A 15,771-nucleotide genomic window follows, 5' to 3' on the forward strand; every position below is an offset into this window, starting at 1 on the left:
GTTCCTTTTGTAAGAGCCCACAGTGGCTAATATTGCTTTTTTCTAGCTAGTGAAAGTATAAATTCTGCCATAAGTAACAAGCAGAATAGTATGCTGCTGTTGTTTTCCACTCTGCTCTGCATACCATAATGTAGCATGGACAAATATTTGCACATCACTTTTCTGAATCCAGGCCAACATACACTTAAAAAGTGTTGTGGGTCATGGTTCTGGTTGAATTAATCTAGAACATCACCTTCACCTACAGTATGCTACCCAAACTAACATTTTTTCTTTGAAGTGAGGGGGTGGTGTGGTGTAAATCTTTGCAAATGTTCAACACCTACCAATGTACATGAAGTCTATAGACCTTCACACATTTAAAGGACTTGTTCAGATCCTTATCAATCTATTTAACACATTTTCAGTGTTGATGAAGAGTCTAGTGTTTTGCCTCCCCCCCCCCCCCATGGTTTAATAAGGTGTTTCTGTGTTAACCAGAAATGTGTGGGGAACAGATGCATGAGGTCATCTGAGATAGCAGATAGAGATTCACACTCCTTTGTGTAGTACAAAATAAAGGTCCAGCTGGTTTAATTCCTGGCATCTCCAGGTAGGTGTGAAAAGAACTTTTGTTGAAACCCTGGAAAAACACTGACAGTCAGGGTAAACAATACTCTTCTAGATGGCCCCAGTGGTGTGACCAGCAGTATTATGTAAGGGTGGGTTTGGAGTGGCAGTGGCACAGTCGTGGCAGCAGCGTTTGCTATGTTCATGTTGATGGAGTCATTTTTAGAGGAGTCTTGGCTCTGGTTTGGTTGGTTGCATGCTATAGGGAATTTGTCAGGACAGGTTTAGGCTTGTCAGTATCAGGGGTTAAGCAAATAGTCAACAGATGGCAAATGAAACCTTGCTCTTCAGTAATGGAGGTCTGTTGGCCCAATCGTGCATACATCTAGAGGAATATATACAATGTCTATAACCCATTATATAGTGATGTGAAGCTGGAAAATAGTTATTCTCAGCTGTCTTTGTTGACTAAAAAGCCTGTTTAGCAGTAGTTCTTTAGCTCTTCTGATTTTTTTAAAAAATACAAAATAGCTCATTGAAACGCACCTTTTCAAGTAAGTGCTGCTTCTAACTAGCTAAAAAGGTTGATAAGGAGTTGTCTTCTTATGGAGCACTTCACCTTAGCTTTCTTCCTGGTTAGTTTTCCATATGCAGAGTTTTATGATGAAAGTCACCTCATTCTACATTTCAGGAGTAAGGAATATAATAAATGATGCCTGTGAGACAGACAGACTACTAACCTGAGCCTACTTCCTTCTGAGGAAGCAAGCCTCTGTCTGGGATATACCAAGTTAAATTGCAGATAAGGACTAACATGATTGCTCTTCCTCTCCCCCCCCCCCCCCGCCTGCACTCCAAGGTAGTACATCTGAGTCACAAGCTTAGCACTTCAATGATAAATAGATCCAAGACAACTCAGAGTCCAAGGACTCGCATCCCTGTCGTGTTTTCACATGGATACAAAGAGTACAGATACAATACTGATTTCTTACTCATTCTTACATTTGAAGTAGTACTAATCATTTACATCGGTCCTTGGACTCCTTTCAGTAAGAAAATTTGGCATATGTGACTTCCCCTTGAGAACTTCAATCACTAGTTTAAAATCCTCACAGTTTGTAGATGCTCTGTAAGCTAGGAAATTAGTCTTTCAATTAATATGCTATCTGCTCTGGGAAGAATCTTATGAATAAGTGTATCCTTTTTGAGAGGAAGTGTGAAAGCTTGATCTTGATAGGTTATTACAGCACACCTGATTCAGTATTCTGAAAGCAGAGGCACGGAGATTTCCTGGTGAGAACTGCAGGATATTTGGTAGCCGTGAAAACAAAACCCTAACATTGTGGATTAAGCATGTTCAGAATGCTTAAACGTTTGGGGCTAAAATTTGGTTTTACCATCACAGTCTTAAACACATACACTTGAGAGTTGATGGGAATAACAAATTAAGGAGTATCTGCACTTATCACAGGGGAGGAGAAGCCATCAAATACAACAAAGATTTGCATTTGTCACACGCAAGGTGGCTCTTTTCCACCATTTTTGCTTTGATAAGGTTTATGTGGAACTGGTAGTCAAATATATTGCAATCACAGTTCAGCAGCCAAGAAAATGTTTGCTGCTCATAAGGTGATTAGGGAGTCTGACACAGGTGGGACACGTTCTCAAGACCCTGTTACAAATGGAGCTCATCATGGAAGATGCTTTCCTAATATCCTGGGGTCATAAGATCAGTATAGCTGTGATTGCTTGAAGGGTAGTATGTAGCCATATTGCTACAATGCCATCCTGTGCTAGTCAAGTAGAGTAGGGCTCCTTTTCTAGTACCATTTGCTGCTGTCAGTTTTAAGTATCAGTTGCAACATTGTCCACATAGTTGCTTCATTAGTAGCATTAGTAGCATGGTGAATAACATCACTGCACAGCAGCAGAATTGTTTATTATGTTACTTAAACATAAATGCCTCAAGTTACCTTGAAACATCGCTGCAGTGCAATGGGATTGTTATGTTGCAGGAGCCGTATATTGCACCCTGACTTAAAATGTGTATGTACATCCAGTAACTCTTAGATTAACTAGATGAAGTTATGAAGATTTTTCCTTCCTGTTAATCAGCAGGAATAATGCAAATATAGGGTTTTAAGGTGACTATTATTCAACAAAACGCTAAGGTAAATAATACTTCTCTTTGCATTATTAACATGAAAAATGCAATTACCAAATACAGTTGTTCGCAACCAGGATATAAGTTTATTGCGTGGTGGGGGAGTATATATAAAAAACATTGGCTGCCCAATGTTTATAACCTTTTAATATATAACTTTAAAAACCTGCCGTATCGTGAACATCTGTCACAAGTGTTATTTGTCAGCCTAGGAACTTTATTGTTTTTGCTTTCAGGAAGAAGTCGAACACTTGGCTGAGCACTGGTTGGTTTACAATGAGCATCGCATTAGAACTATGTGACAGGATAGACGTCTATGGCATGGTGTCACCAGATTTCTGCAGGTAAATTTTAATCTGGATTTATGATTAGCTTGCAAAATTCAGTGTTATGGATAAATATATGAGTCTATTTTATACTATCCATAAAACGTGTATGATTTTCCTGAGGCCGTTAATTAGCAGTCCCATGATTGGGTTCTGAAAACAACAAACAGCATTTAATTACACAGCATAAAATATTAAGTTTTTGTTTGTACTGTGAGAGAGAATTAATCCACATCTTGTTAGTTTCTTTTAGGCTCTGAATATTTATCAGCTAAACGTAATGCTGTAACTGGCATGAAATTAATCTTGGGGTGGGGGGAGAGGAGGAAAGCACTGGGAAATATTAATTTAAAAGATTTTGCAAACAATTTTTTCTTAGTGAAGAAGCAGAGTGAATAGTGTGTGTGTATGCACACACATTTACAAAAAGTGGGATGTCAGTTGCATATGACCTCTTCACTTGGATTGCTGTGCAATTAGGTAATACTTCATGTGTCCAGGAAACAATTCAGGGGTTGGGGAGATAGATTCATGCAGAGAGAAATTTTGAGAAGTCTACCTCACACCATTCCCACCCTCAAACCTCTGTGAGTGGAAGAGATGTGGCTTCTGTCTCATATCTGCCAAATGCATGAAGGAATTTGGTGTGAGCTGAGCCTTAGCAGATCTTGCTGAATAATCAACATTCAGGATGCTCTGTTGGGTAGGAATTATGTTAAAATAAAAATTAAAGATTTCATTTACTTCTATTCCCTACGTCACCCCAAAGGTGACAGCATTATCACTGTCATTCTCCACTGACTTAACCTTGATTGCCAGGGACAGATTAAATAAACGTATTTTAAGATGCTTCTCAAAGTTTTGGTTATACTCAGCTCTGGAACTGTCTTCCAGAGGCCTGAGTCACTGAGAATGCCTACCTGCCCTCTTAGTGAATGAAATAAATGAGAAGCTGTTGGGTTGGGAGAGGCAGAGACAAATAAAATCCTAAATCTTTTACTAGTATGCTTGTCTGTAATGTATACTTGTGGTTTAATGATAAAGATTCAGGGTTTATTTTCTCCACTGAGGCAACATGATTGCTTCCTCCCAGAAGTAGTGCAATAACATTGTGCAAGTTCTGACAGCTGAATGGAAGAGACACTTGAGTTGCCTTTTCTTCTCCCCATCGCTGCTGCTGTAAACACTGCTATATTTCTGTGCACTATTGATGGAATATCTGGCTATTGCATGATGCCATTTTAGAGAACTAGAGTGCATTTTACAAACAGCCCCTTATAAAGTCTCCCAGCTGTGATATTAATAAGCACGTTAACTCTGACAATGCACTGATTAATGTCCAGTATCACAGAGCAGTAAAACAGCATCTGCTATAATATATTAATAAATGAGGATGACTATCAACTTCCTCATATAAATTGCTCATGCATTTCATTTGCTAGCATGAAAATTTAATTGCAAAGTGTGGGAGTTAGCACATCATTCTTAATTTGGGTTATTCACACTGGAGAGATAAAATCATTAAAAGTTATCCAAACTCAGTTTGAAGGTGTTTGGGACTGGAGTAATAATCATCTGGCCCAAGAGACCATGAGAGATCCCAGTCTACATAATGCTCTGCATTTTCAGATGGATGAGGGTGGATCAGTGGTACAGACGAGATCTCCTAGTAGGGCCATTTCCACTAACTAGCAATGTAGAAGCATAAAATAGTGAAAGTGCTTTCTGTTTATTTGGAAGATCACTTACTTATTCCTTTGTTGTAGGATATCCACATGCTACTTCCATCTCAAACATTGTTCTTATCTGCTTTTTCTCCATCATACCACATGTAATTCTTAGCGGTTTTGTGCTTCTTGTAATTTCTAGCTCAACTATCACTCAGTGGTTTTTTCCTTATAATGTGCAGTATAACACAATACATGATGTTCCCACCAGTGCAAGTGATTTTGCATACAACACAAATGCCAAGATAGAGAGGACAAAGAAGTGGTGGTTTTGTATTTCTTAAAACACCTACTACCTCTGCCCTTCCTTATAGGATCTGGTTGCAGATTACCAGCTAGATATGGATGGGTGACAGTAATTCCAGTAGCCCTCCTGAATAGGTTATTAGTAATAGCAGAGTTGACAGGGCAAACTACTTGCTTAGCGCCATTCATGTGACACAGCACTGCACATCTTCTTGCTAGAAATTAATTGCACACACGTTACAGTTTCACAAATGTGCAAAGAACTCTCTTGTCTACTGGAGATCATATCCAAAGAGTGATCCATGCACAGAACCACAGTTCAAGCTTTCTGGATCAGAACATCTATATCCACATTTATGGCATCAAACTAGGGCATTATTATTATTTTACCTTTTAATATACTGATTTTTTTGTCGTGTTAAACTAAAATGAAAATCTTACATTAATTTAATCCAGAATCTCTCAATCTATTATTGACACGTTTTAAAATAATTGAATGCATATACCCATTTTCACTCCAAAGTATGGCTTTTGTAGATAAAGTTCTAGTCATACATTTTTCCAGCGGAGTTGTGTAAGTTATAAAATGCTCATACATTCAGAAAAGCAATTTTTAATATTTGTATAAAATTAAAGCCACTGTTGTGTAATGGAAAGAAAGCTAGATAGAATGAATTAAAAACACGAATGTAAATGGAAAGCAGCAATGTTAAGAATACACATGATACTGAGAGTGGCCGAGTAACAAAATGAGGAACTGCTTTGCAGAGTTAAAGTGTTATGTAATAACAAATCAAAGCAGTATAGCTTTATAAATATTGCCTTTTGTGTCTATTTTGCATGTGCTGTTAACTGAATTCCTTTTTTATGTGTGCAGTACTGCTGCATGTTATGCTGCAAAAAAGAGTCCAACTGTAGATATTAACTGCTACATTCCCACTTGCCTTGAAACCTACTACAGTCATACTTCGGATTACAGGCGCTTCAGGCTGCATTTTTTAGGGTTGCGGACCGCCAAAACCCGGAAGTACCAGAACGGGTTACTTCTAAGTTTCGGCGGTTGTGCATGCGTGAAGTGCTAAATCGCGCTTTGCGCATGCGCCGAAGCGTCGAATCGCAACCCACGCTGCTGCGGGTTGCGAACATGCACGGATCAGGTTCGCAACTTGAGTGTCCATTGGCAATACACAAGAACACAAAGAGGAGCCCTGCAGGATCAGGCCAGCGGCTCATGTAATCCAGTCATCTAGTCTCTCAGTGGCCAACCAGATGCCTATGGGAAGCTCAAAAGCTTCTCCACAACATTCTCCTAAACTTATGCTTCTCTGCAACTGGCCTACTGCCTCCCACAGTGGAGGCAGAACATAGAAATCACAGTTATTAGATCATCCTCCCTGGCCACTGGCCCTGCTAGCCAGCGATCATGGGAGTTGTAGGCCAAAAACATTTGGAGGGCCAAAGTTAAGGAAGCCTGCTGTAGAAGGCTGCTTCCTATGTTCTCTGGGCAATGTACTCCTGTGAGTGGTTGGCATGCACCACACAGAGAACACTCCAAATACATGGACCAGTCCTGACAGAATCCTGAAAAAATATACATCCTTCCCACGGCCAACATGCAACAGCCACAAGATGCACCTGGGTGCCAATACAGCGAATGAAAGGATCTTTTCTCGCTTGGAAACAAGACAGAAAACAGAAATTTAAGACATTACCAGTCCTCTCAAAACAGGCTGATAAAACCCTAGCAAAGTTTCCACAAACATGCAGTCCTTCCAAACAATGACCCACAACTTTCTATAAACCTTCACATCTAGGTTTAACACCCTTCCTTATTTTAATAATTGCAAGGTGTTTAGTCACTCATCCTGGTTTAGAGGATTTTTTGTAAGGAAGGAGGTGGAGAAAGTCACATTTCCCCCAACAGAAAAGAACTGTTGTAATGCAGTACTTTTTTGCTCAGGTAATGTGTACCTGTATGTTTGTAGCAAAAATTACAAATAGCACCTCCAGTATTGCATTCACAACATAGCTTAAAACAGGCATCCCCAACCTTCGGTCCTCCAGATGTTTTGGACTACAATTCCCATCATCCATGACCACTAGTCCTGTTAGCTAGGGATCATGGGAGTTGTAGGCCAAAACATCTGGAGGGCCACAGGTTGGGGGTGCCTGGCTTAAAACATAACAGCCCAAATGCTGAAGTCTAACTTCCCAAGGATTCTGTGCGCCTATATGTTAAAAGATGACTAATTCAATTTTAGGAACCCTTTGTAAAGGGAAAGCAGGCCAGAATCATTGCTCTGCAGGCAGCTCATTTAGTTGCTGTGTGTAGCAGGATAGATATGGAACTGGTGCCCAGCAAATCTTCTGTTGTGGTCACTTGTACATTTTATTCTACCAGATTGGTTTTTGTTTTGTCTTGTTTTTGTTTGCTTAAATTGGACACGACTTCGGTAAGGTGGAGAAAACTTTACCAAAGTCACAGGCTTTAAAACACAGAGAGAAAAGCAAACAAGTACAGTGGTGCCTCGCAAGACGAAATTAATTCGTTCCGCAAGTCTTTTCGTCTTGCGAGTTTTTCGTCTTGCGAAGCACGGTTTCCCATAGGAATGCATTGAAAATCAATCAATGCGTTCCTATGGAAACCGCCTTCAGACCAGGTCCGGGGACAGTCTGTCCCCCGACCTCTTCTGAAGGCCGGCGGGGGGGCGAAAGTCTTTGCTTCCCCCCACCTGCCTTCCCGGGACAGCGGAGACTTCTCCGCTGTCCGGGGCGATCTTAAAATGCTGGCGGGCGCCAGCGCTGCTGCCCGCCAGCATTTTAAAACCGCCCCGGGACAGCGGAGGAATTCTCCGCTGTCCCGGGGCGATTTAAAAGCCCCCGGGAAGGCAGGCAGGGGGGACAAAGACTTTTGCCCCCCACCAGCCTTCAGAAGAGGTCCTGGACCTCTTCTGAAGGCCGGCGGGGGGCAAACGTCTTTGCTCCCCCCCGCCTGCCATCAAAAGCCGTCCGGGACAGCGAAGAAACGCTGTCCCGGGGCGATTTTAAAATGCTCCCGGACGGCTTTTGAAGGCAGGTGGGGGGAGAGCAAAGACTTTTGCCCCCCGCCCACCTTCAGAAGAGGTCCAGAGGGCTCTCCAAGCTGCGGATAGCAGCCTGCTGCCCCGCGCGAGAGGCGCTCTGCTTAAGAGCGCCCCTCGCGCGGGGCAGCAGGCTGCTATCCGCAGCCTAGGCGGGAACTCTTCTGAAGGCTGGCGGGGGAGAAGGGCTTTTCTTCCCACCGCCAGCCTTCAGAACAGCCTTCTGAATGTTGGCGGTGGGGAGGAAAACCTTCCTCCCACCGCAAGTCTTCAAGACAGGTCCGGGAACAGAGGAGAAGCGCTGCGCACCTTCCCCTCTGTTCCCGGAACTGTCCTGAAGGCTTGCGGTGGGAGGAGGGCTTTCCTCCCCACCGCCAACATTCAGAAGGCTGTTCTGAATGTTGGCGGTGGGGAGGAAAAACCCTCCTCCCACCGCAAGCCCCGGGAACAGAGGAGAAGCCCTTCGCGCCTTGTCCTCTGTTCCCGGACCTCCCACCGCAAGCCTTAGGACAGGTCCGGGAACAGAGAAGAAGGTGCACTGCGCTTCCCCGCTGTCCCCGGAGATTTCCCTATGGGCTTTCGTCTTGTGAAGCAAGCCCATAGGGAAATTCGTCTTGCGAAGCCGCTAAAAATCGGAAAACCCTTTCGTCTTGCGGGTTTTTCGTTTAGCGAGGCATTCGTCTTGCGGGGCACCACTGGTCACTCACTATTTCTTCTTTGTTGAAATGGTGCTGGAATTAAATGCAGGCACTTTTCTTCCAAGAACCTACAGCTGACACAGAGAGGAAATGCATTTGAACCAATTCATGGCTAAAATTATTTGGGCAGACCTTCTAAATGCTGTGCCCTAAATTATACACACCCCGCAGGATAGCATGGGATGGAGGTTATGTTTCTTTTTCTTCCCTAGAACAGTTACCTGTTTTAATGTTCACATACAAAAATAATAAAATGACTACTGCTAAATTAAATTTTATTTGTAAACAACTTCTATTCCCATTAAAAATCACATGACAATGGCCATTGACATCCCACAGCTAGGGCTACAGTGAAATGCACTTTTATCCTATGTGCCATGCTGGAAGGACTTTCATGCGTTTGAGTTGCAGAATCAAAGGGCTGGAGTCGGCTTTCCATTTGGCAGCCTGTTCCTCTGAATGCCTCTGCAGGTTCTTTCTCAAAATCTAAGCTAAACATATATCTATTTCAAGCATCAAGCTTTCACATACTCAGTGTAACAATGTTGTGAATTCTTTCAGCACACTCAAATGCCTTCTTTTAGAGTAGCAATATTTTAGTAAGATTCAGGAAAATAATTTAAACACTACTTAAAATACTATTTTTAAAAAATGTTCAAAATTCAGCAATGAGCTGGGACCAAAAGAAGGAGGAGGATTTTGACCTATCAGTTTATTAATGATAGCATCTCTTTTCAATTGTACACCTGTGCTTTCAATCTATTTTCTCTTTCCTTCTGCAGGGTTCCTAATCATCCTTCAGTACCTTATCATTATTACGAACCTGTAGGACCTGATGAATGTACAATGTACATTTCACATGAACGGGGAAGAAAGGGGAGTCATCATCGTTTTATCACAGAAAAACGAGTGTTTGAGAATTGGGCCCGGACATTCAATATTCACTTTTTTCAGCCAGACTGGAAACCAGAATCACTTCCTATAACTCATGCTAAGATTAAAATGGTATTCTAAGGAATGAACGCACAAAGTTGTAATCACAATCACTTACTGTATCAGGCTTCAGGGGAACTGAACATTGTAACAGAGCAAGCCAACCTGGAAAAAAGAAAGGTTAACAGGGTTTGCGGATAAAAACTGCTACAATATTCAGGAAGTTATTGCAAAGGAGTACCTAAAATGGACATTTGGTATCCAGTTGTATCTAAATTGAACATTTTAACTTCTGTCCATCAGCCTCACATATGTGTATGTGATTTGTTAAAAAGAGGAGGAAAAGGATGAAGAAACCTGTGGTATAATAAGAATAATTCAAGAGATGTTTAATTCTTTATGTTTTTAAGGCACGTTGCCGCTGGGTTTTCATAGTGACATTTAACAGTTACTTACTTAGTGGAGGTTTTTTAATGCAATCCAGTATTTTTCTATTTCACAATGATATGGTTATTTATCTTTCATAATCCCTCCAAAACTGAGGATTTATATACTGCTGCTGGTTTAAGGCCCAGCTTCTTGTTTATACATTTTCTCTTTGAAATATAAGATGATTCTATCTAGCATGTAATTAATATTTGATCTGGAAGCTATGTGCTTTATTTATTTATTTCTTTTTTTACCCTTGGGCTCTGTTCCAGCATCAAGCCATTTGACAGCAAGCACATCTTTAGGTGAAGCTCTAGCAGAGGCGGGTGCCCAAAATTACAGTATGCGGCATCACACACACAAATAAAGAGAAATGCAGAGGACCAGTTTAGGGACTTTCCATCTCTCAGTCATTGTTTTTAGTCTTTTCGTATTTCTAGCAACTCACTTTCCATAGTATCACAGCAGTCTGGCCTTGTGCTGCCCTCAGCCTACCTGACCAAAAGGTGTTCTAAGCAAGCTGAGCCACTAACGTGCAGGTGTTGGTGTGTTGTTTTTGCACATGATCTGTGAGCAATTGCTTAGTTTGTTTTTTTCAAATTTATAAAAGCGTTTTACAGAAATCATTGTTATGATGATGACAAGCTATACAGGCCGACATGGGGGCAGTAATGGAACCAACAAAGGCCGACTGCATCCTTCTCTGGGCATAGCAGAGCCCAGACCTTTGTAAATACAGGGTTTGTGTATAACTAAGTAGCAGCTGAGGGAAGGCAGGTGAACACAGAGGAAGTTTCCACCTCGTCAACCAACTTCATGTAAGTTTTGAGGTGTGCTAAGCAGACTGCATGGTTCAGTGATTGAGTCCAACGAATTCTATGTGGATCTAGTATTGGTCCTGACTCAACTCGAATAAAAGGTGCCGGGTTTTTTTGAGATGCACTGGACAATATGAAATTCTTTCAAATCAGACTGAATGGCACTAATAGTTCTGTATGTTGATACTTGCACATTTTGCTTTTGTGGGATTATACCTGGCTGATGAATAAAGAGGATTTCATTTTCAGTGTTATTTGTCCTTTCACCTCACAAATGCTCAAAGTCAAATCACTTCTTCAAAGGAATTGCCGAGAATTACTTGACCTATTGCACACTGCCATACACCAGTAGTTCAAATGATGAAATCCTTTCACATCACAGGCACTAAAAATAGAGTTAGGTTGCCATCAAGGGGTCAGGTTATTTTAAATTGCTCAGCACTGAAAACCATAATACACAGGAGCCGTGCCTAGGGGGGATTTGAAATTTCTCTTTCTATTTGAGCTGAACTTCAGAATCTGTAGGGATCAAGTGAGTCTTGCTGTATGATTCCCTATTCTTACAGCATGGGGGGGGGGGGGAGAGAGAGAGAGAGGATGCAGTACTGAACCCTAGTGTATACCATCAAGTTCCAGGTCCTCCAGGTGCCATAGAGGAACAGACCACTCTGTGACCTTGGGTATATTGAGGGGAATTGTCTCTCTTGCATGCAGCTGCTTCTGACTACTGAAAATGAAGTTGGGGCTGAGCCATATGTGAGTAGAAATGATACTGCCAGAAATCCTTCAACATATTGCAAGGGGCTGTGAGATTCTGTGTAGGAAGTTGAAGAACCCTGGGGGCAGATGTGGTTATTTCATCACTCCTGCCTTTTGAAGGTCATAGCCCAGGAAGAAAATACTGAAAGATAAAAACAGGCTGTGCAAATGGTATCATTGGGAAAGATTTGGTCCCCAACTTCCATGGAGGACTTCTTACAAGAGATGGATTGTACCTCACTGTAGCTGGCAAGAATGAGTTTGCTTTAAACTGAATTCTGAGGGGGAGGGAGATAATCAGAGGACATGGGGAACCAAATACTGGGGATACTTAACTGATGTATAGGAAACTTCTAAAATGCAGGAAAGAAACAAGAAGCAGCTGGAGGGAATGCCTCATGGTTTAGCTGTCACTATACTGTACTATACTATACTATACTATACTATACTATACTATACTATACTATACTATACACTACACAGAGCATGGGAAACAAAGAAGATGAACTTCAACTATTAAGATAGCAAATAACTGGCTAGGGCTTACTGAAACCTGGTGTGATAAGACTTGTGAGTGGAATGTAATAACTGAGGGCTATCACCTATTCAAAAGGAATAGACCAAACATTATACGTAAAGAATGTGTACAACTTTGACTTGGGGCATGGAAGGCATTTGGGTAAAAAATGCTATAGACCTCCAAGCCAGACTGAAGACTTAGATGATGCCTTCCTACAGCAGATTACCAAACATTAAAATAGGAGATATATAGCAGTCATTGGGTGCTTTGACTACCCTGGTATCTACTGGAATGCAAACTGCTAACAATGTAAGGTCCAACAAATTCCTCCAAAACCTAGCTGACAATTTCTAGTGGGTGAGAGATCCCATGGTCAGAAATACTTAAGTTCAAGATGGATGGGCATTTCTTAAAGGTGGTATGTTGAAGGTACAATTGCAAACGATGCCAACAAGAAATAAAAATGGAAGGCATGTAAAGAAACTGATGTGGCAGAATAAGGAGCTTTCAGATTAGTTGATATTTAGAAGGAGCATATATAAAAATGAAAGAAGGGGGAAATCATGTAGAAGTATTCACAAGGAGCCAAAACTTGCAGAAAGAACAAGCTCAAGCTTGAAGCATAGATAGATTACTTTCAGGTTATGAACTCTTGACTTTGACAGCCCATGCTTCTCCAAGAGAAAGAATGGAGTTAGCAGTGTTAGCTAGGGCTGAGTATAAGAACAATGTTTGACAAGCCACACTATATACAGGGGAATGCAGTCCTGTATTTGTAAAACAAAATTCCGGAAGCAGGAATCTACCCTTGAAAATTCAAGTCATCACTTTGGGAGAGTGCTTCTTCTTCTTCTTCTTCTTCTTCTTATTATTATTATTATTATTATTATTATTATTATTATTATTATTATTTGATGTATAGATAATTTTAAATAAACTGCATGGCCTTTTCATCCCCAAGGTGATTCACAACCATAAAGATGCAGCTTTACAATAAACACTAATAAAAACTAAGAATCACATTTAAAAAAACAAACTTACAAGCAGCATGAGAAGAAAATGACAATTCATTTAAAACTTGGCAGAATAAATATGTCTGGAACCATCTGTCTTTTCTAAGCATATCTGTTATCGTGGAACTGCTTCTTTAAGAAATAGTTGCACAGGAAAGAGGGATCATTGGGAAAGGGAGGGAGGAAAGTAGGTTGTTGTTTTGGTGCCTGACCTGCAGCTTCTATATGCCTTCCAGATGTTGATGAACTCCCAATTCCTACCATCCCTGACCACTAGCCATATGAAATGGCACTGATGAGGGCTGCAATCCAACCGTAGCTGGAGGCCATCATGTTGACTAACCCTGATCTATAGGCTAGGACCGAGTGCAGTACATTATATAGTCTATACTCCCATCTTCATCAGACTGTTGTCCCATGGCACACTGGAGTGGGGGGGGGGGAGATTTTAGGTTGGCAAAAGTAGTATAATTTTGGGGAGGGGCATAACCTACAAACCAGACAAGGTAGTGATGCCTTCTCTCCTTTTGCACATTACAAAACCTAAGCCCTGTCTCCCAAGTTGTGACTCGGATGCTATCAGCAGCCCAGATACCATTTCCTTTAAAAGCATGGGAATGTCTCTTGTTTCTGCAGAGAACATTCACACTTGCACAATGTATTTGCCACAGTTTTTATAGATTTTTGTTATTGTGTGTGGCTGCTAACAGAAAAGAGGAAGGTGGATTGAATGCTGGATGAAAAAACACTTAATTCCATACCTGCTTGTACTTTAGACTCCATTAGTGTTTGTGTCGTTAACACAAATACCAAGGCTTCCCTAAATAGAGAGCCTGGGATGCTACAGCCTTTTCAGCATAACCTTGAAAGCACCTCTATTAGTTTCTACACTTACGCAAAAGTACAACAAAGATAAAAATAAAAGCTTTGAGAAGTGGAGTTTTTTTAAAAAAACAGGTCACTATAGTGTGTCTCTGCAGGGATATTATTGTCATTGCTACTGTAATTACCATTCCTAGAAACTCATAATCACACCCAACACCTATAAGAAAGGAACTGCAAAAACTGTTCTCAGAAAGGCTGGAGAACAGAAGAATCTATTTGCCTTGGCCTTGTACAGTATGCCGCATTTTACACAGACTTAATTTGTGTGATTTCAACTATGTGCAGGCAAATCGGGGAAGTCAGATTGTTGGAAGTCTCGTGAGAGCGCCCCTAACACTCAAAGAACCAGGGCACTGAGCAAACAACGCTAAGAGCGTAAAAGCTCTTTTCGTGCTGGGTAAACTTAAGCAGCCCCAATGCAAAAAGAGCTTTAAGCCACACAGGTGTGCACTGTAAAAAGTGTGAACCCTATTTTGTACAGGGCCTCCGTTTCCTGGCCTTAGATTTTCTTTGAAAGGAACTCTGTCCTCCTCTCTTAGACCTATACTGGGCACAATCAAATGTGTTGCTAGCACTGCTCTTAATCTGGAAGTCAGACATAGCATATTAAGCAGCTTGGCATAGATATACCATGCATTACTGGCTCTGAATCTTCACTGTCTCTCCAATGTCTCAGGCATGTCAGATGCTGTGAGACTCTTTGGGGTCTATATTGAAGTATGTCAATGGGAATAATTTGTGTTGCTGGTTTGCCTCCTTATCTGCTCCCCTTGGACCTAGTGCAAGTCAAATATATGGCTACACAGAAAATAGAAGATGTGGAAGTCCCAGAGTTACACGCATCAGCTAATGGGCCATGTACAACACTGTTACTTGGCCTTAGTCTGCCTCTGACAAATGTATGCCATTTCTAAATAGAAGAGCAGTTTTATTGCTTTACCTTGTAAGAAGATCGTAGATTTCCCAAGGTTCCCTTCCAGGATAGCTGCAGAAATCGAAATGGCCTTTCACCTTTTCTTCTACTGTAGATTTTAGCAATGGCTTGGAGAAAACATTCTTTAGCCTCTTATGAAGAGTGTTCCTGGTTGATCAAAAAGGGTATTTTTTAGGACCTTCCTTGAGGGGACTAATAAATCTGTTACTGAACAGGCAGCAAAATATCTGAATGCTTTATCTCTCATACATGCTATGATCATTCATTATTCACTTGTCAGTGTTAATAAACTGGTTCTAGTGAGGCTGTGATTTTGTATTTTATACTTTGGTCAGTTGACTGTAATAGACAGATTGTTCAAGGTTCTAGCCATATCCTATGGTACTCCATTCCACCCCTTCTCCCCCCCCCCCATTTTGTACTCTGTGGCCACTAAGCATGCGCAGCCCTCATTGGACTGTTCTGAAATGTAATGTTTTGGCCCCATAAGCTACTTACAGCCCATTCCGTGTTCCATGATAACTTTGCATAGTTGTGATGCATCTAGCAACAGTGCCTCTGCTGCTATAGTAGTGTCAACACACACTGCTGTACACATCCAGTACCCCAGTTTGGTTGCAAAAGATTTCACCAACACTGGAGTCCTTCAGACCTTGAATGCTATATACTTCATTGGAGTGTGCTCACAAG

At 41.3% G+C, this 15,771-nt stretch overlaps 1 protein-coding gene and 1 long non-coding RNA gene across 3 annotated transcripts in view; one reads left to right on the forward strand and one right to left on the reverse strand.

Moving 5' to 3' along the window:
• Positions 1–11,218, forward strand: part of ST6GALNAC5 (ST6 N-acetylgalactosaminide alpha-2,6-sialyltransferase 5) — a 139,784-nt gene extending 128,566 nt beyond the window's left edge. For both annotated transcript variants that reach the window (XM_083743103.1, XM_083743104.1), the window contains exons 5-6: positions 2,950–3,057; positions 9,573–11,218. In XM_083743103.1, coding sequence (XP_083599229.1) covers positions 2,950–3,057; positions 9,573–9,804 — 340 coding nt within the window. In that variant the 3' untranslated portion in view covers positions 9,805–11,218. The remainder of the gene's footprint in view (positions 1–2,949; positions 3,058–9,572) is intronic.
• Positions 132–9,980, reverse strand: LOC310846494. Its single transcript, XR_014565340.1, has 4 exons — positions 9,842–9,980; positions 8,800–8,864; positions 1,096–1,229; positions 132–788 (listed from the first exon to the last, which is right to left on the reverse strand). It is a non-coding gene; the product is annotated as an uncharacterized lncRNA (long non-coding RNA).
• Positions 11,219–15,771: the final 4,553 nt, after the last annotated feature.

This window comes from Podarcis gaigeae (genome assembly GCF_964106915.1).
Source record: "Podarcis gaigeae genome assembly, chromosome: 6".
NCBI classification, from domain to species: domain Eukaryota; kingdom Metazoa; phylum Chordata; class Lepidosauria; order Squamata; family Lacertidae; genus Podarcis; species Podarcis gaigeae.